The sequence below is a fragment of the Tinamus guttatus genome, unplaced genomic scaffold (assembly GCF_059628265.1).
Source record: "Tinamus guttatus ecotype Peru unplaced genomic scaffold, ASM5962826v1 Tinamus_guttatus_pri_ptg000052l, whole genome shotgun sequence".
Lineage (NCBI taxonomy): Eukaryota > Metazoa > Chordata > Aves > Tinamiformes > Tinamidae > Tinamus > Tinamus guttatus.
The window spans coordinates 7,084,012-7,109,332 of record NW_028288586.1 but is presented as its reverse complement, the minus strand read 5'-3'; the positions used below and the strand labels follow the sequence as shown (position 1 = coordinate 7,109,332).

Below are 25,321 nucleotides of genomic sequence, written 5' to 3'. Positions count from 1 at the left end.
TGCTTGAATGAGTGAATTCTTGAGTGTCATCTGTTTTTAAATAAATATATTTCTACAGGATAGTTAGTATGTGTTCTGAATAGAAGTAAGTTATGTTGTGATATAGAGTAGAGAGCTAATAAAACATACATTTCCAAGGTCAGGAACTGCAAATATTTTTTCCTCCAAACCATTGAGATAATAGTTAAATACCATTACTTTCTACCTGCCAGCTGTGTGAGGGAAGTGCAGTTTTAACAGACGAACAAAGAAAAAAACGAAAAATGTGACAAAGCTCTGAAAGAAAATCAAAAAGACCTCACAGAGACGTTTGCAGGATGAAACAAGTGCACCCCAAATTGCTAAGCAAGTGACAGCTGTGGCTCTAATGGACTGCTCACAACACGAAACTTATATGTGAACTACTGATAAACTACAAATGTTGATGTTTTTTATCCCCGGCTCCCAAAATGTTGATAGTGATGGATGCAGGCCATAAATGTCCCCATTACACCACAATTTTTCTAGCCTGGTTCTGCTATGAATGATCCTCTTGGAAGTACTGCAGCCAAGTGGCTGCTCCCATTTCTCGCTGCTGCTTCCTGGCCTTTCAGCTCCCTCTCTTACATTGGCGTGGTGGTTTTAGCCCCAGCTCACAAACACATATTCTTTCTCCCACCAGTTTTCAGAGCTTTGCATAAAGCGTTGGATCGACATTCAAGGCTGTATCTTTGGTGCTCCTACACACACAGCTGCATCTTTGGCTCAGTAAAAGGTCTTTTTACATAAGTATCTACCCTGAATAATTTCAGTTTACACCAGCTCACTCAAGACCATTTGCTAAACATAAGATAGGTGAGAGATTTCCTTAAAGACTGAGTTACCCAGAAGTCAGACACATCCAAATGCAATACTCGGCTATTAAATTAGATTCTCTGGGCCAGACTATTGCAGGCAATAATATGGAAAGGGCAGAGTAAAATTTCATGCTTTGGATGTCCAACAAAAGGGCTCAGACAATTTTTGTTTCATTGGGTTAAGATGCCTTTCCCAGCTACATTTTCCTCCTTGTGCTGGACACCAAATATACAGTGCGCGTCTGCAACACGACTGCTGCAATTCACCATCCAGCCTTGTAGCTTAAAATGCCAGGGGTGATTTATAGCGAGCACCAGTCTGTGTACTGGTGCTGGCAAGTTATGGCCATAGCTATGTTATTATGAAGCTGTTATTGTTTTTTTTTTTTCTTATTACGCATACCTACACATATGTTTGTTTATATAAATAACATACTGACTGCATACTAAATGCATATATATATAAAATATCATACACACATCATACACATTTGCATATATATGCACACCTCTACTTTCTTCAAGAAATGCATATAAACTAGAGAAACAAATCAGGTCATTGCTATTTTTGCACAAAACATCCTTGTTTCTGGACCGGCAAATTCAATGAGTATGTGCATGAGTACTGGCAGAATTTGATCCTTCATTTATATAAACTGTAGGAGGCATTACTTAGGAAAGCAAAGTTTGTGCACGTTGCCTCAGCACCACTGCTTTAGTCATGCAGTTTAGGATTCAGTGGTGACAAAAGCTAAATTCTCCTTCCAATATTAAATATAAATCTGTCTGAATGTGAGAAAGTAGTGCTAATTTCTTAAGCGTGAACTAGAGTGATGTTCTAGGATTTTTTTTTTTGTGACAATTTTAGGAAGTTGCCTAAGAAGTAACAGATTTTATTTTGTTGGCTCTCTATTTAGTAGCTCTAACACTCTTTATTTCACTCCAGATACATTAGGGTAGAGTAAGTCTTGTCCTTCCCTGACTGGAGAAGGAGACACAGGGATCCTGAGTGGGGGCTTTTGCTGCCTTTTTAGTGCCAAAACAAGTCACACAATGAAGAACGGAGTTAATTTCTATGAGTAGTTATTTAAAAAGATAGGATTTGGAGAAACTAAATCTGTAATAATTTGAATAAAAATCCCCAAGCCTTCGTCTTTAAACCCCAGGTCTGCTATTAGCTCATGGCGAGCCCAACAGCAGAGTTTGCACTTGTACTGCTGGCTCCGTAAATCCATTTTCCCGGTCGTACTGGAGTCCTAGGGAGATTCCGGATTGGATTTTCGTGATTCCCTCCACAGAGAGGAGACCCTCGGCTCCCCTTTGCGGGGCTTCTCGGCGGCAGCGAATCCCGCTCTGCTCCGCGGAGCCTTTCGGAGCCAGGAGCGATGCGGCCGCTGGTGCCTCCCCACGGGGAGACCCCGGCCCGCCCGCGCTCCCCCCGCCGCCGCTTCCACGCGCGGTAACTTCCCAGCGAGGGGCCGAGCGGGCTCTGACCCCGCCGGGATCCCGCTCCCGGCGCATCTCTCTGTGCAGAGCTGCGCTGCGGCGGCGGGCGACGTCGCGGGGCTCCCCCCGACGGGCGCCCGCCTCTTTCCCCGGCTGCAGGTGACCGAACTCGCTACGGAACGCGGCGCGGAGCGGCGCGGAGGGCGCTGCGGGGGCCGCGGGCGCGGCGGGACCCCCAGGGCTTCGCCGCGGAGGGCGGCGGGCGCGGGGCGGGCGGAGCCGCCACCCCGAGCGGCGGAGGGCGCGGAGCCGCCGCGGGGGCCGCGGAGCGGTGAGCGAGCAGGAACCGCGCGGCGCGGAGCGGGGGCGCGGAGCCCGGGAAGTTGAAACGCGGAGCCTGAACAAGGGGAGGCGCGGAGCCGCGCGGAGGCGCCGAGCGGGCACTTCGGGCAGGCGGGCGCGGAGAGGCGCGGAGCCCGTGCCGCGGGGCGCGCTGAGGCGCGGAGCGGCCCCCCGGTGCTGCGGAGCGGCCCCCAGTGCTGCGGAGCGGCCCCCCGGTGCCGCGGAGCGGCGCGGGGCCGCGCGCAGGGTGGCGGCGGGCGGCGGCCCCATGGGGCCGGGCGGCGCTGGCTGCGCGGGGCGCCCCGGCCGCCGCCGCCCCGCCGGGAGCTGCCGGGATCCGCGCCATGGCCCGGGACGGCCCCAGGCCCCCGCCGGCTGCGGCGGGGCCCCTCGGCGGGGCGCGGGGCCCGGCGGGTGCCCCCGGGGCGGCGCAGGTGGCGGCGGGCAGCCTGCTGGCCCTGCTCATCCTCTGGACGCTCTTCGGCAACGTGCTGGTGTGCGCGGCCATCGTCCGCTACCGGCACCTGAGGAGCAAGGTCACCAACATCTTCATCGTGTCCCTGGCCGTCTCGGATCTGCTCGTGGCGCTGCTAGTGATGCCCTGGAAAGCAGTGGCCGAAGTGGCCGGGTATTGGCCCTTTGGGGCTTTCTGTAGTGTCTGGGTGGCCTTTGATATCATGTGCTCCACGGCCTCCATCCTGAACCTCTGCGTGATTAGCGTGGACAGGTACTGGGCTATTTCCAGCCCTTTCCGCTATGAGAGGAAGATGACCCAAAGGCTGGCCCTGGTGATGATTGGCGTGGCCTGGGCTTTGTCTGTGCTCATCTCCTTCATCCCTGTCCAGCTCAACTGGCACAAGGGTGGCGATGTGGCTGCTGCTGGGGATGTTGGAGGTGGATCTGACTGGGCAGCAGTGGGTGCTGTAACCACCTGGGCAGAAGACATGAGCACCACTTGGGTGGCATTAGCGGCAATGCGACCCTCTGACGGGACCTCTGGCAGCAATGATACCCTTGCTGGACCAGCCGAGAGCTGTGACTCCAGCCTCAACAGGACTTACGCTATTTCCTCCTCCCTCATCAGTTTTTATATCCCAGTGGCTATCATGATAGTTACCTACACTCGGATCTACCGCATTGCCCAGGTGCAGATTCGTCGGATCTCGTCCCTGGAGAGGGCAGCTGAGCATGCACAGAGCTGCCGGAGCAACCACATTGACTGCCACCATCACACCAGCCTCAAGTCCTCCATCAGGAAAGAGACCAAGGTGTTGAAGACTCTCTCCATCATCATGGGGGTCTTTGTCTGCTGCTGGCTGCCGTTCTTTATCTTGAACTGCATGGTTCCCTTCTGCGAGAGTCCCCGCAGCGACCCCCATGCTGGTCTTCCCTGCGTCAGTGAGACCACCTTTAATGTCTTCGTCTGGTTTGGCTGGGCCAACTCCTCTCTCAATCCCATTATCTATGCCTTCAATGCTGATTTTAGGAAGGTCTTCTCCAACCTCCTGGGATGCAGCCAATTTTGCTCTAATACTCCGGTGGAGACTGTTAATATAAGCAATGAGCTTATCTCTTACAATCAGGACACCCTTTTCCATAAGGAGATAGTGACTGCTTATGTCAACATCATCCCAAATGTCGTTGATTGTGAGGAAAATCGTGAGGACCTTTTTGATAGGATGTCCCAGATCTCTCCTGGTCGTGAGATTGGCACCAACTCTGTGTGTGAGTTGGACTGCGAGGGGGAGATTTCGTTAGGCAAAATAACACCTTTCACTTCTAATGGTTTACATTAAATTGCATCCTGTCCTGGTCAAATGTTCTTGTATTGCGCAACAATATATTAGCACTGAATGGAAAAATCTGCTTGATTTTATGCTATAGTTCCGTCAGTCATTTCATGCTAAACTCCCCTGTACATGTAGCACTTTGCAAGATTTAGATGCTGTCATACAGAGAGCTGCTAAAACAAACTTAATTCAGCAATTCCCCAGACTAGGAGATGTTGTTGATTTGCTATGGAGAGATTCTATGGGACAATTACAGTCAGTTGATGTTTATAACCTGTTTGCAAATGAAAGGCGTCAATATTAGTGCTGAGGATTATGACTTAAATACAGGGACAGCTATTGAAGCTGGCATAGACGTTAAAGAGAAAAATAATCTCCTACACTGTTCATTTGTTCAGACTTTATGTTTTTTCTCTTTCTCTCTCTCTCTATTTTTTAAAAATAGGAATAGTGAGGTGGTGATTTGGATGATTATTTAAATGCGTGTTTCTGCCAAAACAGTTTATGTTAAATCCATGTTCTCCCAGGCAGTGTTGTTGCAACAATATCCTTGCCATGTTCCCACAACTGAATAAATAAAAGTTACATTGATCAAGGGGTTATTATCTTTCATTTATCACTCTGAAAGGTTTACAAGTACTCAAGTTTTAATGTGTTTGTTTGAATGGTTAGAATGACTAACTACTAAACCCTATTATTTTAAAGCTAAACAGTCTATATAGAATTTTTTTTTTTTTTTTTTGGATAAAAGCAAGATTCAGAGGAGTGGTTGAATTAAATGAGCTCTTTCATGTCGATGTACCTGCAGGTAGATTTATTCTTTTATTTATTTATTTTATTTCTTAGAATAATTGATGCTATAACCATTTGTGATTTCCTCTTTGCAGCTATATTAAGCATACATACTTAAGTTATTAAACATTTCACTTAATTCTATACTTGAACTTGCTTTTAAATACACTGTTAATGAGAAAGGCCGTTGATAGAATTAAAAGCTGAGTGTTTCTAAAAATAATTGTTTTTGAAAGTGATGTTCATAATTAGTAGTTCCCAGGGTAGATCCAATACTTTAGAAAACTTGAAGAGAAAATGATGTTGATGTAGATGTGTATGTAGACATTTCATTTCTTTATCGGAACTTAATTATATTTTTAATGCCACGTATATTTGGATTTCTTAGACTCTACAAAACACTTTAAAGCAGCCTTTAAAAAGTTGTAAAAGTGTATTTTAAACTTAATTACTACTGAAACAAATCAAATAGAATATGTCATTTAAAAATATGTGCATACTTTCAACTCAGGAATTGGAACTGACATTATTTATGAGACAAATGACCCAAGCCAGTAAAAAAAATACTGATACTTATTTTGATTTTGGGCAAGGTTCTCTGTGAATAAAATTTGAATATGTTTGCTTTTTAAAAGAACCTGTGGCATGAGCTGAGAAGATGCAGACTAGGAGAAGTGCGAGTGGAGCAGTCCTGACTGACTCCCTGCCAGGGCCTGGGGCACTGATGGGCCTTACTGGCCTTACCGACCAACCTCTGCTGGGGGCTCCCCATGTCCTGGGCTGCCTATGTGATATATGGGAAGGAGCAGGATTCCCACCGACCAGCCTCCTCTGCTGGAAGTTCCATAAACAGGCACCATAGTGCAAGCCATGCGTTCAGGTTTGACTTTTGGATTCCAAAAGTCAGGATTGACTTTTGGAAGTCAAGCATCTACTGCTGGCCAGCAAAGGTTGCCTTGTCCCCATGTGGGACTCGGGCTGGAAGAGGCATGGGAGGCCCGTGGCCCAGATCCCCTGAGTCTGCAGCAATCAGGGCTCATCTGCAAGCAATATTTTTGTGTGTGGTATTTGACATTAATTGGTTACGTAGTTGTTTGGACTGTCTTTTTGATCGCCTCTTTGTCATTTCAGATTGAAATCTCTCTGCGTATTCTCATTCCCTGCTGATGTCAAATCTCAATTTAATAGCCCTTTTAACAGCTGTCCTTGGAGAAGTACACTGTGATTATGGTTTAGGAAAGGTTGAAAAACAGAAATCCCATGGCAGTAATCATATTCAACATAGATGTACACATCTAGGGTGAACATGCTCCTGTTTCTCTAATGAAACAATCACACATGGCTTTAGTTACTTCACTGTAGTCCCAGCCCTTCTGGGAGGGTAATAATCAGCTGGAATAAAATAATTTTTCCAAAGTGAAATTAAAAGGGGCCTTCTGTGGCTAGAAATCAACATGACAGTGGTGCAAAGATAAAGTATTCAAACCAGAGTTTAGATTTTTGCATCTTTTAGTTACTCTTCAAAACCCGCTTGGACGCAGTCCTGTGCCACGTGCTCTAGGTGACCCTGAGTGTGCAGGGGGGTTGGACTAGATGACCTCTAGAGGTCCCTTCCAACCTTAGGCATTCTATGATTCTATTCAAGTGTTGAGGTAATATAACATGTTAAAATTCTGGATCTGAGTAAGAAACCTAAGGTATTCAGATGCAAGCGGTAGCTGATTCTGATTCCAGCTCCCAAGGAGTCTCTGTATTTTATCCACTATTATCCATAAATCTGAAACAGTCCAGGGAAATAGGGAAGGGAAAATATTATCTTCCTGAGCACCTGCAAGCCAATAGGCTGGGCACTGCTGCTGCTCCGTGTGTTACCCTAAACAAAAGACCTTTCCCTAAAAGGGTTTCCTGCTCTTTAGTCCTAGAAGATTTCCTTTGCAGCATGCCTTTTGGATCCCGCTTGGAGACACCCACCTCTCTGCATGGACGGTAGATGGGAAGATACGTGCAAAAAGATGCGACTGCATTGACCTGTTAGGCACTTTTCTCTTCATTCACCTAAGTTTCTGAAATAATTTGGAGGGATAACTTTGGGATGCAAGCAGAAGAAATATCCATTGGCAGGTTGACATGATGATGACTTTGTGTATTATGTTAAAACATTCAGTCCTGTCTTAAGTCGGAAGCCAGTTTTTACCTTGACTCCAGAACTAGGGACAGTTCTTGTGTTAGGACGATATGGGAAACTGTTCTAATTCCTCTTTTCATTAGTTAATTTTTAACTTGTGATTTTGGTGTCTAAAAGCTTTCTGATGCTGGCTGTACAATGTAATCTGCTTTCCTGCAATATGTGTGTGTCAGGGGCTTTCCTCCCTGGAGCCCAAGAGCATCAGAAAGGAAGCATTTCCACTTTGAAAGACAGAGCGAAATTACTTTTTTTGCTACAAGGCCATACTGGCCCCAAAGATCTCAAGAACACCATTTTCTTGACTTGTAATGTAGGGACAATTTGTTGCTTTCTCTGTGTTGTATTTGCTTACCATAGGCAGAGCTAGAGTATTCAAAATTAACAAGACAAAATTTCTAAGGAAACTATAAGAGCGCAGACCATTTTGATAAGAACATCCCCTAAAAGAGTATTGTTTTAATCAGTTTCTATCAAGTGAAACTGCTGCTTTTTTTTTTTAATGGTTTCTCTTTGAAGCACTAATACCTTTGCCTATTCATAGTACGGAATTCATTGGAACAGCAAGGAGGTTTTAATAATCATCCTCTCCTTGTGGTGTTGCTCGCAAACTCATCTGTCCAAATGATTTTGCACCTCCCATCAACATGTTTATTTCCATGAAAGTCACCTTACTTTGGTCTTGCATTTTACTCCCTAATTAAGCACAATTGCTAGCTCAGGTTTTTGAGATACTTTTTTGTCCCTTGTGCTTTAATAATTTGAATATACAGTGCCGTTTGGCTATGAGTCACTATTATTTACTAGTTCTAGTTCTGATCTTCAAGATCCCTATTTATTTTCAGTTTTTATATTGTATTATTGTTTATAGAATTTATCTTGCTACACCTGCTACCTCTGGCCCAGTCAAATTTTCTATTACGGCTTATTCTACAGTACTGGATAGATTCATGCTGAAGAAGTGTCAGTATATTAGTAGTCTGTATGTTTTGTGTTTGAGTTAATCCATGATAGGGGAGTTCATTTCAATGAAAGACTGGAATATATGAAGGCATCTTTGTTCATTTTTAAGAAGTGAAGACACAGATGATATAAAAGCATAATATTTTATGTAAAATACTGCAAACACCATAAAAACTCTTTTGATATTCAACTCCCCCCAAGAACTTTAATTAAGAGCTTTATTAACACTTTATAGGTGTTTTTTTTTCTTTTTTTTTTTACCTCCAATCTATGGAAATATAAAAGACTTTTTTTCAGAGATGAGTACAAACAGATTGCTTTTCAAAAGGGCAAAAAAACTCTACTTTTTTTTTTTCCTGAAATTTGGTGCTTTTTTTTCCCCCTTTGCTTTCACTGTGTTTTTCACTTTTGCCAGTCACATCTGGGGTGTCTCTGCAGGAGAGCTCCCTACTGAGAAAACTCTTGTATTTTTGTAACACATAGCAAAAAAAAAAGACTTCAAAAATAGGAAGGCATGTGACAGAAATAAAACCAAGCACAATCTTATGCCATTTAGAAGTCAATCAGGTATAAACTCAGTATTCAAGAGAGAAGACCAGAGGCACTACGCAGAGCATATGTCAGACTGGAGATGTAAGGGGAGGTAGGTCATTCACATGCCAAAATCGCCACCCTTGACCTTGAGGGGATTTTAGTCATTGCTCTTTCATGGTAGCCACGCTATACCCCTATGCTGGTGTTAATAGTTATGTGAAAATTTTTGTTTCTTCACAACCATTTCATTAGATTGATCTTCAGAATGATTCAGTGCCTGTTTAAACTAGTAGAAGACCTCAGGGATTGGTGTGGGCTTGCGTCATACATCAATGAAGTGATCTGTCCTGGCTTCTTGTGAATATTGCTCTTGGTATCCCCTGCTAGTGTATGATGAGATTTTAAAATTGGCCTGATTAACAAAATATTTGGCCGGGTGATGGGCAGAAATATATTCTTTTTTTCTGCCTTTATTTTCCCCCCAAACTTTGGACACTTCTCAAACTTTCCATGAACTGTGCAGAGTCAATACAGAGCAGTTCCTCTTGGATCATGTCTCAGAGCAGCAAAACCTGGATGCATTTTATTTCCCTGCTAATAATATACTATATTATGCTCTCATGAATAAAACAATATTCTAGTAAATATAAGTCAAAGTTTTCAAAGACAAAGCTGTCTTTTTGGTTATGAAAACACCTATGAATACAAAAAATACCTACAAATGAAGGCTGCTTTCTTTATCAGTGGGCACCAAGTGGGCAACTTTCTTAATTCCTTTGTTTACTGCAGCAAAGATTGCAGTGAGCAGTATTGACAAAAGGGAATGAAGATTGAAATACAGAGAATATTACCTTCTGAAGCAGATGATGGATTGTTTCTTCCAGCAAGTCTGCCGTAAGTCTGCTTATTGTAATAGAAATTGCGCAAGATGATTTAGTCTTATTATGTGTCTAAATTCCTACACAGTTATGACTGGAAATGGCTTTCCATAAGCTTTATCATGGATAGAGAATTTTGAGGAGGATAAACATTTTTATTGACTTAATCGTTTCTATTGCGTATAGTATATATTTATATCACGGTCATGGTTGCGAGGATTGCAAAATAGAGCAATGACAAAAAAGAAATAGAAGATTTCAATTCATGAAAAAAAATACTGTACTCCCAAGACTACTATAGCAGGCTGGCATGCTCTGAAGGTCCTACTAATGATTGGCTGATTCCCATTAGAAGGAAGGCTTGAAAAATAAGGAAAGGAAAGGTCAGCACTAGATACTGATAGTTTCAGAACCTGAAAATTTCAGCAGCTGCTTGGACCATTGTTTACAATGTAAAATCTGGGTCACACTTTTCTTTTTCCAGGTTATGCTGTAAAATAAGTGGTTGCAATAGAGAGCCAGTCAGCATAGGTTAAAAATACTCAGAGATGTCTTCTTGGCTTAGGTCTTTAGAGGACTGAGGGGTCTTTGAGGGTCAAGACCAAGAGACCTGTTGAGGTTCAGGTGTTTCTGGGTTAGTAGCTGAATTAACATTGCTATAACAGCTGCTTGGGATCAACATGTCTGAATTTTACATACAGCTTAGCGTAGGTGCCTAATATTGAACAAAAGAGATCCTAAATTCTTCATGTATTTCTTAGAGCCGTGGAAGTATACCAGGAGACACCGTCCACTAGTTTTAGAGCAGAGATGAGCTTGGGGTGAAGGAAGTCTGGATTTGGCTACTGCCTAGGGCATGGAGAAGTCTAGGCTGCTAGTGGTCTGCTGCCATTTTAAAAAAGCACCTGTTTGTCCCATGAGTAAAATATTAACCAGGAAGTCCACACTGCCCTCCTTTACCCTTTGATGTCATTTTTTTCCACTCTGAAAGGTTTTTAGTGAGATTAAAAATCCACATTTTTAGCCTTCGGCCTTGACCTTTTGCTTCCTCTGTTAAGTTCATATAATTAATCTCCTTTGGTGAACAGAGGCTCCTGGCATAGATTTAGCAACACAGATACCTCACCATCACCATATCTGAAATTCCCTCCAGCTACATTTAAATTACATTATGTCTGCAGATGAAAGGGAATTTTTCAGATATAGTTTCTTCTTTTTTTTTTTTTTTCACGTGACAACATTTTCTTCCTCAGCACAAGATATTTCACCAGAAACATAATTTAGACAGCAAGAGTAAGCACGCTTTCTGAAGAGCATTAAGGGATTTTGCTTGATTGCAGAAAATGAGATAGGAAAGATATTACACATAGAGATAAATGATTATTTTTACAAGGGATTTTTTTTGGCTCTTTATAGGAAGAAAGGCTGAGTGTTTTTATGGTGAACAGTGTGTACATTTGATTTTACACACATACATGTGCCCACATACATATATTCATTGCATATATATATACACACAAATATATTTCATCACATTTATATGGTAATGAAATACATTTCTCTCTTTCTTGAAAATATATATTCTCAGATATAAAATGTGCAAAATCATACAGAAGGAGCAAGTCATATCTTAAAATTCTACTACTGCTCTTTCATCACAATCACCATATGCAAATATGTAGTCTTTCCAAATATTCAAAAAGTATTTGGTGGTTTAGAGTTGAAAACCTATGAAATTCCAAACTTGAATTATGCAGTGAAGGGGAACATACAAAATTCTTTCTCCCAACTATTTTACACTCAAAAGCATTCATAGTAGAATGTGCTGATTAATCTTAATGCACAGGTATTTTGAGACTTGTAGGAAGAAGAAGAGATAACTGAGAAGCACCTCTTGGGTGTCTCTGAACAACTAGCATGAAACAGGGCTCTTGTCTTTCAGATTCAGTGATGAATTCTTTCCTGACAGAGTGCAGAGTTTCTTCCTCATTAGAAGATTATACAGATCAGCGTAACCTTTTAAAGCATCCACGTTATTCATGTAGTATAATATCTAAATTTTAAATGACATCTCAGGCAAAAGAGTTTTCCAAATATTAGCTAAGTATCCATATTTTGATAATTCAAGTAATGGCTTTCTCTAAAAACAGTGTTTGTGAGGGGTCATGGTTTTGTAGGCCAAATGGAACAGAAAGGGCAAATTAGAGGACTGGTTCTGCAGCAATGGACAAGGTAGGCAAAATTGAACTTCTTGGCAATCATCTGGGGAGAAGGAAGAAAAGAAGCAGGCAAAAAAGATTTTAGGGACAAAAGAGAGAATTCAGCCAAGGTCCAGGCTATGGAAGGCAGGAAGCTGGAAACTGGGGGGGGCTCTCACTTTCCCCTCTCAATTCACAGACTCCTACTTGATACAATCCTACCTGTTCTGATTAACTCACTATTGCCACTTCATCTGCTCATTGACCAGATATAACTCAAGGGTCAGCGGATAGTGGTCAGCGGACAAACAACTGTCATATTTCCATGACATTAATGGAAAAAGACTTCCGTGGTGACACCCCACACCACCCAGCAAGGAATACTAGCCAAGGAGCGGTGGGGGAGGATCACCCTGATCTTGAGATCAACTTTCTGTTATGCTGGGTAGTGCTGGTTTTGCTGTTCAACTTCAGGACATTTTAGGGGATTTTCTAGTTCCCCTGGGCTAGGCAGACAAACAGGTCTGTCTGCCAAACAGGCCCTGGTAACTTATTTGTCACGTGCAACTTTTCTGCAACATGAACCAGGCCTGAGTCAGGGAGACCAAGGCTTTAAATGTGAATTTTCTTAAAGTTCCTAAAGAAAACATGGACCAAAGTTTCAGAGATATTTAGGCACATGATCCTATTTGAAATCCCTGGGAGAATGGCACTTTGACTACTGTGATTTCTGTTATCTGTGCAAACAGCATATTAGTCATAGCCAAGTTCTGCTGATATTTACCGAGTGCTTATATTCACTGTGAAAAGCAGATCTGTGGTAAGTAAGTAACTTGTAACATGACATAACACAGTTGACTCAAGATCAACTCTGCCAATTTGCAAGTGTAAAGAATGTGTTTTTTTTTTTTTTACTTCTTCATGCTAAGTACTAGATTTAGCAAGATTTTTCAAATGCAAATTTACCATGTTTTATTATTTGTTTTCCTAATGAGTACAGATACTTCTGTACAGTGAGAGAATTGTTGGAAATGAACATTAGAGACAGAAGATTTAACTTCATAAATGAGAAGGAATAGATTGCATGATATGTAATAGGAAAATATTCAGTTCTATACTGCCCGTGACAAGTGCTGTATTACACCTTTGCAAAATCCTTCTCTTGTAGGATACTGGCAGGATATCCATTTGATATCTACTCAGCCAGGGGATCTGCAGAGTAAACTGTAAAATTTAAACATTTTGCAAGGCTCTGTTTGCATGCAGTGTTAGCAGATAGCCCTGAATCTAGAGGGTGAACATCTGGCTTACCTGTACTCTCTCTGGATCTCAGCCTGATGATGGCCCAGGTTTGTGAAAGGGGAGAGGCTGCCCTGCGCACACTGCAGCTTAGCCACTCTTATTGGCAAGGAAACATGTTGGTTCAAATCGCTGGAGTGTGCAGAAGCCAAATCTCACTCTTTTAGGCAAATCTCACTCTTTTAGGTTCTCCAGCGCTAAGTTATGACATACATTGCAAGTACCGGCCTGTATAAGCTCCATTTCTGAGCTGAGCTAAATGGCAGGCTCCAAGTGTGCTTGTCAGCAAGTGACAGCGATAGAGGGACATCTGCTCTCCAGGTGCATCCCTTCTGGAGCTGGTAGGTAGGTGTTTCAGCAAAGGCTGGGGCCAGCTGAATATGAGCGGTGACATAGTGGAGACAGCTCTGCCTTAAAAACCAGCTGCCTCTGGAAGCAAGGTTTTCCAAGAGTATTGTACTTAACATAAACACCTAACTTTTGTCAAAACAAAGATATAGGTGTTTTAGTACATTCTAGGCTCTAGATGAATTTATGCATGCATGTCTGTACCTCATCCAAAGGAACCTGGACCCCATCAAGACAAGCTTTGAAATGCAGCACATGCACAAATAAAGCTGCTTGAGCAGGGTGACCTTGTAAACCCATCTTAGCTGGCAGGGTGTGAACTCACTCCCCTTCTCACTTGCTGGTGCTGCCGGGTTCAGCACATGCAGGGAAAACCCTCTGGTGACACGGCAGCACTAACGCCGGGCTCGCTGCAAGCTGGAGCCTAGTGCCAACCCCTACCTACTTCTGCATCCCTGTCCATGAACAGGGGCTATGGAAACACCCCGGCATGGGTTTTGCAGCAGCAGATGGATCAATGCAAAATTAGGGCAATGCTGTGTGATGTGACCCCCTGTTCCGAATGGGCTCGGGATTTGGCAATAATCAGCCAGAACGAGGTGACTACATCAAGCATTTATTCAGGTGAAAGCACATTAAAGAAGCAAAGTATGCATAACTACTCACGAGGTGATACCTGCCAATCTGGACCCGAACGTCCTCTCGAGCTGGCAGACCAGAGAGAGAGAGTTGCTGACCGGCTCCTGTGGAGACAACGTAGGCCTCAGAGTGAGGAGTTTCTCCTCCCCGGCCCCCCGCTCTCTCCGCACTGTCCTCTCTATGCCCGGTGCATCCTGGCACGTAGGGTCAGCACGACCCAGGAGGCCGCCTCTAGTTGTGCAACTCTCCCCGCCGGGTGCGCAGGTGCACATGCCAGTCGGGGTCCCAGCCCTCAGTTTGAGGGTCCTGCCTTCCTCCTCTTCTTCCTCATATCTGGGTGTTTGGCCTCCAAAGCTAGTTTGGAGGACATCTGCGATTAAGTTGGCTGCAAGCCCAGCCGAGCGGTCGGCTTCAGCAGGTTTCTGGGGGGGCTGCCTGTGAACCGAGCTGAGCAGCTGCATCCCTGCTCCTTCTTGCTCAGCCTGGGCAGGCAAACATCTTCTTTCCCAAGGTCTGGCCTCTTCTTCTCACAGGAGATTTTTATGACTCTACAGATCACAGAAATTTCCATCTCCAATACACCCCCATGAACAAGTTGGGCTGCCTGCAGGACCTCCACCTGTGTGCAGGTTCAGGCAGCCACAGAGAGGCCCAAAGACACCTTCAACTTCTCTTCTATAGCCTGGGAGCTTTGTCTAGCGTCTTGGAGACACAGTCCACTTTTTCTGTCTTTTTAAAAAGAGGTTGCACAGGATGTTTCAATAATACTGCGCTTCAGTGCCTTGTGTTTAAAAGCAAATGCGATGTTTTCAGAGATATCAGGAAGGCAAGCTTACTAGCTTCAGTCAGCTAGGATGGTTCATTCAGCAGTGGAGACAGTTTCAAAGAGATGACCTTGCCATTCTAAAACTGACTTTTTTGTTGTTTTCACTCCTCTCCTGCATTCCCTTGTGTATTAGCTGGAGCACTATAGAAAATTGCTCAGTACAGGAAAAAAAATATTTTCTATTTGATTAGAAAAAATATAGCATTTTAAAAGTGTTTGCTAGTTTCCCGAGAGAGCAGCTCATGAATATCCACTTCCTCCAGCCAAGATCCACACCTCCCTCTCCTGGGTTATCTTCTTTCAGAGACCACTTCTTCCTTTTTGGAAACACTTCTCTCACCATCTTTTTATCCCATCTTTTTTTTATCTTTTTATCGATTCCTAGGATTCCAAGTCCAAGTAGTCTATATGCAGAAGCATCCTAATTGGTGGTTCTGTCTCATGTCTTTGTATTAACGGGATGTGCCACTTTGGCTTAGAACAGGGTTTATCAAAAGTTACAAGAATCCCTTATCAGCTGCAGATAAAAAGTAGCTAGCTTCTGCTTTAGAGTTCAAAAGTTTGGTTTCAGATCCCCCACCAGGCATCTACTGCCTTTTTAGTGTTCATGTTTTAAGCTACTTTTTAGCCTTTGACAGAGCTAGAAAAAATTAGGCACTAGAAATTATGGCTACCACAACTTCTCTTTTCTTTTTTTTCTTCATGAAGGAAGTCCAAACTCCATGCAGACTCTTTTCTGTGTGAAAGACCATGAGTGGCTTTCAGAGCATGTGAATGTATTTCTGTGGCTCTGTGGATTCTTCCTCTTAGACAAACTGTGGTGGTCTGAGTCTAGACTGCAACTGGGTTTCTAACTTACTCACCATCAACTGGCCTGTGACTGAAAAGAAGTTCACATCATTCAGCATGGTGCCTTGACTTTGCTTTTGCTCCTGCATTGGAGGAGAATTGTCTTGCTTTGATAATCTCCTCTCCTAGGACAAGAGAGATGTCCACTTCTCCATATCCCTGCATTTTTGTCTTAGCCACTTCCTTTTGTTGCTTGCACCCAAACACAAAGCTCCTGTTATTCTTAACTATTCAGTAAAGCAGATAGGTCTGTTGGAGTTAGTAGGATCTGCACCAGCCTTGGTTGACAGTATTTTGGATTGACATTTTAGCTAGTGAGGGTTGGAATAGTGGAAATGCAGTCTTCCCATGCTCCTCCTTCATACAGTCTCCTCTACCCATCCTTACGGATCAGAATATCCATATACAAGAAACTAATAGAGGGAAAAAGGAGACAGATCAGCTTTGAATATAAGAAACAGTGACTAGCTACCTGAGGACTTACTGTTTCTGGTCCCAGTAGCCCACACAAAGCTGGCCAGTCATGCACTGGCTGTCTTCTTCCCTAGCAAGGGCAAATCTGGAGGCAGCTCACACCCAGGCCAGGGCTGGTAGCATTTTGCAGTTGAATTCTCCTCTTCCAGAGGGGAAAGCTCAGAAAGTCTGGCCTGGTGTTATGGATGGATGTGGTAACCACCTGTTCAAAGGGACAGTACATATCAAAAATCCTTCAGAATATCAACTCATTGGCTTTCCTGTCATTTAGCTTCCACTTGTCCTGGATTTCCTCAAACCGACAATTTGAAGGATGTCGTTAATGCTTTTCTACCCTCTTGGCTTCTGTTCTGTGTTTGTCACCCTACTAACCTGATTTACTGCCTGGAGGTAAGTCTCTGAACTTGATTAGAGGGAAAGATGAGAACCTTAACTTAGCAAGGTTAAAAAAAAAAGGGGGGGGGTGGCTTTTTGGATTGCCTTCTGACTTCATTTCAGGCGCAATGGCGTGATACAGCAGCAGCAGATACCTAGAAGATGGATTATGCAAACTTCTCCATATTTGGTCACCGATGGGAATCCAGACATGAATAGAAAGTATAGGATCAATAAAGTCTACTCAGCAACTTATATAAGATAAATTGCCAAACTCAGCTGCTTCCACAGCACAAAACAGCAGGGCTTCTGCTGCGCAAAGTAGTGGAGAAAGGACACCTGAATAGCACCGTACATTTCCTCTTATCAAATTTTTAATAAGTCCTAGTTAGGATAAGACAAAATGTTAGATTTAACATCTCCAACGTCAGGAAAGCTTATGTCATATTTACCAACTTGGTGCTGCAGATATTTGAAAATGAGCCACGAGTTCTTCCCCTGAGTGGGAAGGAGGTTGCCAAGGTCTTCAGGGAGATCTTGCACTGAATTCCTAGCACAAAGGGACTGTCACATCTGATCAGACATGTGCGTGGTTCATCTAACCCAGTTTCCCCTTTCTAATATAGTAGCTCAAAATTAAGGTGTAGAAAATTCCTTTCCTGTAGTTCCATGTTAAATTTTATTTAAAGTAGCAGTCCCTGGTGCATGATGCTGTATATTCCTTCCCTGTCTTTTCTCGTTGTTGACTAATATAACTCCCAGGAAAACTAAGATATCTTATATTTAACCATCCAATACAATAACAGCCAAACTTTGGGGAACAAAAGGTTTTAGAAGCCTCAGGTCTGATTTTGCATCTACATCTGATGAAAGAAAGTGGATGCGCCTGAAATTCTGTTTGCTTGTTTAGTACTTGGGTTATTAAAGGATATTGCCCCCTTCCCACAGATAGAGCATTCCCTGTAGCCTTTTACAAGCTGTGATTCCACTAAACTTGACATTTAACTTCATGTATTACTGCAAATCATGTAAATATCCTGCTTGCTCTTGGAAGCTCGCTGTGGTTTTACTTTCAAATTGAAAAATGTCAAACTGTCTGTCATGGAATGAGTGGTGGTGGGGGTGAGTGACACAATGCACTTCACTCGTGGGAAAGAAATAGGAATAGGTTTTATTGGTAATGACAATGGTTTCACGAGATTCTATGGCAAGGTCACTTATTAGTTACTGCATGGAGGTTCAAGATACACACAGAATTATCAAGGACACCCTCCCGTTGGGTCACGAGGTTCAGATTGGACCCCCTTGCTTTCCAAATTCCTTCTGAGATGAGTCTGGGTGCACCTGGATCCAGTCCTAGTCCCAGACCTGCTCAATGGTTTATGACTAAGGGGTTTGTGCACAGTTACAAAGTAAAGTTTACAAATTCAAAAAGAAAAAGGTGCGCTATAGTCACTTACCACGAATCTGTAGTGGGAAGGATCTCTTAACCTCGAGGAGTATCCTTGAGAGGCATCCCTGCTCAAGGGGAGATCCCAGCGTGCAGCCCGCTGCCGTGCAAGGAGAGCTCAATGGGCTCTTGGGCTGTCTCCGTATTTATAGGATAAGATGATTGACTGATAGTCATGCTTTCAATTCAGAAATGACTGTTGGCTGGTGTAGTCACAGTTAGCCTTATCCCCCCATCAGGATAGGTCCATCAGGACCATTATTGACAGTTAATGCCTGGGTGGGGGAAGAAATCAGGGAGGCAACCACCAGGATCAGATAATGTGGTAGTTAACATCTGCACAGGACAATGTGTGAGAAGTCAGGATGAGCTGGGGATGGAGCATATCCGTCACACTGTCTCTGAAAAAAAAAAGATTCCTACGATCAGTTTATGGTCTGCTGCTTCTCTGCTTCATTTAATGGCTCCTTATTTCAAGTGTCACATGGCAAGGAGAACAAAACAACTTCCTAGTCTAGTTTATTTGTGAACTTAAACGCTTTTAAGGTATGGTTCCAAACCGTTCAATCACATTTTACAGAGGACTTTATGTCCTTTATCGCTGTTGTCCTAATTCTCTGCTTACTACAATTCCACCTCCCTAGTTCTTATAGAAGTATACTGTGATGATTTTAGGTCACAGTATATATATAATTCAGCACTGAATTATGAGAGTTTTACACCATCATTACATCATTTACATCATTATTTGATAACAGCAAGAAACATTGTTCAGAAGAAGAGTTTGACTCACTGATGAGACATTTTGACATAGAATGGCATGGCTTTTCCTTCCATGTATTTTCATTCTATTAAAGTTCTGAGATTTGCCTCCTTGCCTATGCCCTTTCACTTGCTCGGGAGGCAGCCTTACAGGTGTCTCATGTTAGTGGGTAGAGGTTTGAGTCTGCAATGCAGGGAGAAGCTTTCCTGTCATTTTATTCAACCAGATCACATTAAACCAGAGGGACAAGATGACAGTGACTGCTGACTTCACAGGGGCCTTGCTGCCTGATTCTGAAGCTACAACTGAGTCTACTCAGTTGTGGCTGAATAATGCCTGAAATGTGGTGTAGCTTGTGGGTAATATTTTAAAAAATGGTATAATATTGCAGGAAAACCTATTTCAATATGTTTTCACAGGTATGAATGCTGACTAAAATATTAGACTCCTCTATTGTTTCATCTGATTAGTAGTTGTATTAGTACCTATGTTATCTCTTATTTACACATGTTATTTTAGGCCCTGGCTGAAACATATTCCAGTATATTTGAAAATGCATTATGTTTCCAGGGGCTTTAATTTTTTTAGGGGCTGTTTGGAAACTAAAATCTATTGCAAACCTTTGAGAACTGTGGAATCATATGGAAACTGTGGAACACAGTAGAAAGTCTTGGAAGAGTGACTTTCCCAACAAAGGAAAGAAATAAGGACATAACATATGGAAAATGGTGCAAATAATGACTGAAACTTCAATGGTCTCCACTTCACTGACAGCCGAAGGAACTTTTATGTGTTGTGCTTATACAGTAATTTACAAAGCCGCTATTTCTGCTGAGTCAGAGGAGAAGAAATGTTAGAGGTAGTTTTGTGTCCACAGTACAAACATCTGTATTTCGTAGCTGTCCTAGTGCCATCAAACTTAAAAATGATTTGGAGGATAAGGTTTGAAGTCTGGTGGAAAGTTATCTTCTTTTATTGGGAGTTACATTTATAACAATGTCTTAGGTTCTGCTAAAAGATTCTGCTGAAATGCCTATGATGTGCAGGGAACCTACTGGTACAGAAGATGTTATAGTATTCTACTCTGAGATCAGCAGAAAAGTAGCATAGCTGCAGCTGACTCACACTGACACTTAAGTTAACATGAGTCAGTTTATGATATTGTAAAATAGGAGCGGTTGGGAAATGGGGTTGTAGAGAAGGTGGAACCAGACTTTTCTGAGAGGTGTGCAGAGAAAGGACAAAAGACGATTAGTCACTGTCTGCAGTGAGAGAGTTCTGGCTGCGTGTAAGGAGAAAAAAAGTGACCAGGAGGGTAGTTAAGCACTCAACAGTTACCCAGAGACACTAGAATCTACTTCCTTAGAGACATTAAAATCCAACTGAGCAGTGCACTGAACACTAACCATGAAGTTAGGCTCTTTGAGTAGAAGGTTGGATTAAATGATCTCCACGGATCTCTTTGAGCCTATTTTCTTCTGGAATTTTTAGATTCATCTGAATCTGGGATAGTTGAGCATTCAGTCTTAAGACTACATTCATAATCTCAGTAAATATTCAGAAAAGTTGAATAAATAAATAAATAAATAAATCTTAGCCCAAAGCAAGGCTTTTGGTGCCTAATGTGGTTGCATACAGCAGGTGAACTGCTTTGTCGGGGAGCAGTGAGCACAGATTGCTCCGTATGGGATGATTAGAGGGAGCGAAGGGTGACAGCGAGGTGGGTATGGCAGGACCACACCAACAGAGTTGCACTCCCACCATAGCCCAGAAAGATGAGTGGGACTGGTCTGGTGACATTAACCAGATTGAGCTGAGAGTCCAGTTGTCAACCAGTCCATCGGGATGACGCAGGTCTGAGGTCAAGCTGGAAGCAGAAGCAGCTGGTTGGGCCTGGGATCAGGGAGGTAGAGCGGGCACAGGCATGCGGCAGTGTAGCTCAGGCCAGGACCAAGGCAAGGCCTTGAGCCAGATATGGGGAGCACAGCGTGGGGAGGCTCCAGTGAATCGTTCGTAGCAGTCTGGTCATCCAAAGCTATGGAGATGCACTATATCAGAGCCGGTCTTCACCAATCCACAAATAAAAATGAAAAACAAACAGGAGGAATTTGAAACAACAAGTCTTTAACTTTTATCCAAAAATCATTACTCATTTATTTCCAAATTCCCCGCTCCTGTTACCTTTCCTAGAGACTTATGTGGTTTTCAAGTTTCAGAGAATATGTGGGCTAGAGAAAGGAAAACTCTTCCTGGATGTTTTTTTCATTTTCCGCATCGGGTGGGTGTTACAGCCAATTTTGTTGCTTTTCAGGAAGGAGACGCAGCAGATGGCACAACACCATAACTGCAAAGATACCTGATTATTTCATTGCTCTGTCAATGACGTGTTACTTTCAACAGAAAAGAATCATTGCATATTTTTCCTCCTTCCTTCTGCCAGCTTTCCTAGATTTGTTTCTTAATAAAGGCTATGGAATACTTTATCAGGGAAAAAGAAGTCGTGTAATATTTATGCTGGTAGATCTGCTTTTTCATAGATGGTCAGTTTTACTTCAGGACAATTCTTTTGAGGCTAATATTACCATTTCTCTCATTTTCCCTTTTTCTATTGTTTCTCTCCATTTTTTTTTCAGTAATGATTTCAGACTTGTTTTTTTTTCCTGCTTCCAGGTCTTTGGAGGACCTTTTAGTATAAAGTTTTCTCAATATCTCATCTACTTCCGTGTTAGACAACCTAAATGCCTGGAGACTGTCAGCAGCACACCATTAATAGGGCATGTTATTTCATTTCTCTTAGTTACTTAATGTGATGTCTTTACATCCTTTATCCTGGAACAGCCTACCAGAGGGCAGAACACAAGAACTCACACTGAGTTGGTGGGACTTGGTGCCTGACAGGTCTTTGTGGGCAATAACTGTCCCTACTTTCCTGTTTATGTTAGAATATTACTTGCCTTAAGTTAAAAAAGATAAAAATATGCAAAGGTAAAAAGTTGGAAGCTGCCTGTTGCCTTCTGTGGAAAGCCAGTAGACTGATTTGAAGAATTTTCTGTTTGCATGGATGATGTGATGAAATTCAACTTTCTGATTTTCTCTCCCAATTTATGCATGATTATTATGAGCTTTAATGAGGCATTCATTTGTCTGTTGGAGTATTACCTTCAATCATGTATTGAAAGATAGTTATGGTAGTGGAATTATTGTTACTGTTATAAAAAGAAATCTTTTCATCTTTCAGTAGTTTGACTCACCACTCTAATAAGCTTCTTTGTTCTTATTGAGAAACTATTTTTCAGATATTCATTTTCAATCCAGCCCTAAAGTTCTTTTAACAATTTTCTTTCCAATTCAGCTAAAAATAATACAAGTTGCTAAAATCAGATACATTTCCAAGCAAAGCTTATCTTTCTATTTTCACCAAGTCCTGTCTGAAACACTTGTTGACTGTTGGCTAGTGTGTGGCCACTCCTGTGGGCCGTTTTCTAGGGTGACAGAAGAGCTAGAATGAGCAGATGTTAGGGAAGTGTCAGGGCAGAGGTGACCTGCTCTGAGTGGGGTTGGGCACAACGTGCAATCATGCGGGCACACAGCCAGATGCAACTGGGGTGGCCCACACACAACATACATACATTTGGGAAATTACCTGATGCAACAGGCAGGGTAGAAAACCACCTTCGCTTTTTATTCAGAACATTCTCAGGATTCCACAGTAAAATGGTCATGTTCATCCAGTCTACTCCAGTGAATTCTGAAAAATTGAGATGGTTTCAGGATTTTAGCCTAAAGTTGAGGTTCGTGAACATTAAGAATATCAGTCATTTTACAGCTCTGACCTCAGAGCTGTGACCACAGGCACAATGGTTTGGACTGTCCGTGGCTTGGGGGATCAGAAAGCTTCTTCTTCCCTTAACACAGATTTAATGTTTTATTTCTCTGCAGATGGAGGATAAATCTTCCGTGCAGAGCTATCAGGGCTCTCAAGGAGGTATCTGCCTGAGTATGGGGGGAACAGAAAGCACACCAGCATCACAACAGCCCGTGCCTCTTTGCAGTCATCTTTGGGGTAGATTAATGAAGTAGATAGGGAGAACAGGGGAAAGGGAGCCAAGGTTGGAGAGACAGGAGCAATGGGAGATGTGCAACATGGCTCCAGCTGCAGAGATCCGGCTGGTTGGTTCGTGAAAGGGTGATCACCTACAGACAGGCTGATGTATGGAGGAAGGAAGGGGGAGATTTGGAGAGGATGTTTATGCAGTCGAAGTAAGACACCGAAGAGGAAAGGAACCGAGTCTAATGAAGGAGTATTTTTTTCCTTTTTCTAAGGAGATCTTTGCTTTGCTAAATTAATGAGAAATATGTCAAACAGTTATCACAGCTTCCTCAGAAGGGAAGGTGATTTAGAAAACTAAAAGGACCAGAAGTATAATGTGGTTTCTCCTCTTCTGCCTCCCCCTAGATTACAAGATCTAAAGATTTTCTTTAATTCAAAGAGGAAAAGATCACAAAGACACCTGGGACATGTTCCCCCTGACTTCGCAATGCTTTAGAAGTCTTAACTTCTTAACTTTAATGCTGTTCTGAGAAGTAGGAGTGAGTATCCCATCTCAGACTTGCAACCATCTGAATGAAGCTCTCTTCCCACTTACATTCTCTGGCTTCAGTCTTTTATTCCTTGCTCTGGCTGCAGCAGGAAGGAAAGTGCTAGTAGAAGTGCCTCAGGTTGACTTTGTTAGCCTAAACAGCTATCCCTACTTTGTAGTAAGTTTTGTTTTGCAGTTAGTTTTTACTTAGTAGTAAGTTTTGCTGAGGTGATTCCTGTATTTTAAAATATAAATATGCTGGTCCAACTTGCCACCATGAAGCATGAAATACTTCAATAGTAGTGTATTATTAATGAGCTGTGGGAAAGAAATTATTTTTGAAGCTCCTTACTTGAAAAAGACATGATGGTTCTTTGAAAATAACTGACATATTTAAAACATTATTAATGGAAGATATTAATTAATATTAACATTATTAATTGGAAGATAAATTGCTGGGTGAAGTGAAGATGAAACTGTACAGAAAGCAAGTAAACAACATTTATAATTTCAGTTATACCTTCTTACCAGTAAGCCGAAGGCTTCACTTAAGATATTCTCCCACATCTTTTCTCTTTTATTTGTTTATTTATTTTTGGACATCTTGTGATTTAGAAACCATCTGATCCTGTTTGTTGCATTAACTGTTGTATGTAGCTGATAATCACTATTTTATTGCATTACTGTTTTAAACATGCAGTTGTGACTGTTCAGAATGCAGCTGCTCTTTTGATTACACCTCAGCAGTGCTCCACAACACCTTCAAACAATGCAAAATAGGTCGCTTTTCTAGTAAAGTTGACTTTTGTTTTCAAAATTAACTAATTAAATAAACTGGCAAATGTATTGAGAAATGTGATGAGGGTTTGTGTCATGACTTTTAAAAATGCATACGTGTAATGATTTAATTAAGGTCTTTAGCATATACTGAATCTTTCAAGCTGCAGAAAACATTACCTTACTGGACTTCAGTTGGTGGTAGGTTATTTGCAATCAGTATTTCCTCTAATCACCTTGTTCAGGGTTTAAGTGGTCATTCTGTGGTATTCTAGGCAGGATGGGAGCCCACCTGAGAGAGCGCAATAAATCATCTCCCTTCATTTTCAGGCTTTGGATTTATGTCCCAGCAGAGATTCCCTGGAGAGCAACGATAGCTTTGGTCGCAGGGAGCCATCAGATTTGCGTTCTTGAGAAATCCCCAGGGAACTTCTTTAATAATAGAGTAGTTGCTTTAGTGTTTAGTGTTTTTCATACACAGGTCCTCTGAGAGTCTCCCAGATTCCTCCTGGGGCTCTAGACACTTTTCTATGATTATATTTGCTCTTCTTTTATGCCCTTTAAGAAGAAAATGCTCATGAGGCTTTTAAGATTTATGTCAGAATGGTTCTTCTCTTTTTCTTCTGAGAGGGCAAATGACTTGTCAGTATTCTCTGTTTTGCTCCCCATTGCCTATCTCACTGACCTGACCTGTGCAGTGCAGCTCCTGAGCAAAGCAGAGCTGCAGTTCAGAGTCTGTGCAAGTGCTCTTTCCACTCAGGCATGTCAAATTGAAAGTCATTTTTGGAGTGGTGAACTTAGGAACTACGGCATTCTCTTTCTCTCTTGTTTTTTCTTTCTTTTCTTTCTTTCTTTTTTTTTTTTTTTTCCTAATCCCAGGGAATCACCTTTTGCCATCCTGTCCCTTGGCAATCACAAAGATTTAAGAAGGTTGTTTTCTTTTAGGGAGCTCTAGTATAGTATGATAATGTGAAAAACAT

The 25,321-nt window shown here is 42.4% G+C and overlaps 1 protein-coding gene across 1 annotated transcript; it reads left to right on the top strand.

Annotated features, from left to right (window-relative positions):
• Positions 1–2,968: 2,968 nt before the first annotated feature.
• DRD5 (dopamine receptor D5) lies at positions 2,969–5,009 on the top strand. Its single transcript, XM_010227660.2, has one exon. It carries the CDS (start codon positions 2,969–2,971, stop codon positions 4,418–4,420), a length of 1,452 nt encoding a protein of 483 aa, XP_010225962.2. The 3' UTR covers positions 4,421–5,009.
• Positions 5,010–25,321: the final 20,312 nt, after the last annotated feature.

What these genes read in the sequence shown, in the direction of transcription:
- DRD5 (XM_010227660.2), top strand. Translation starts at nt 2,969, where the DNA reads ATGGCCCGGGACGGCCCCAGGCCCCCGCCGGCTGCGGCGGGGCCCCTC.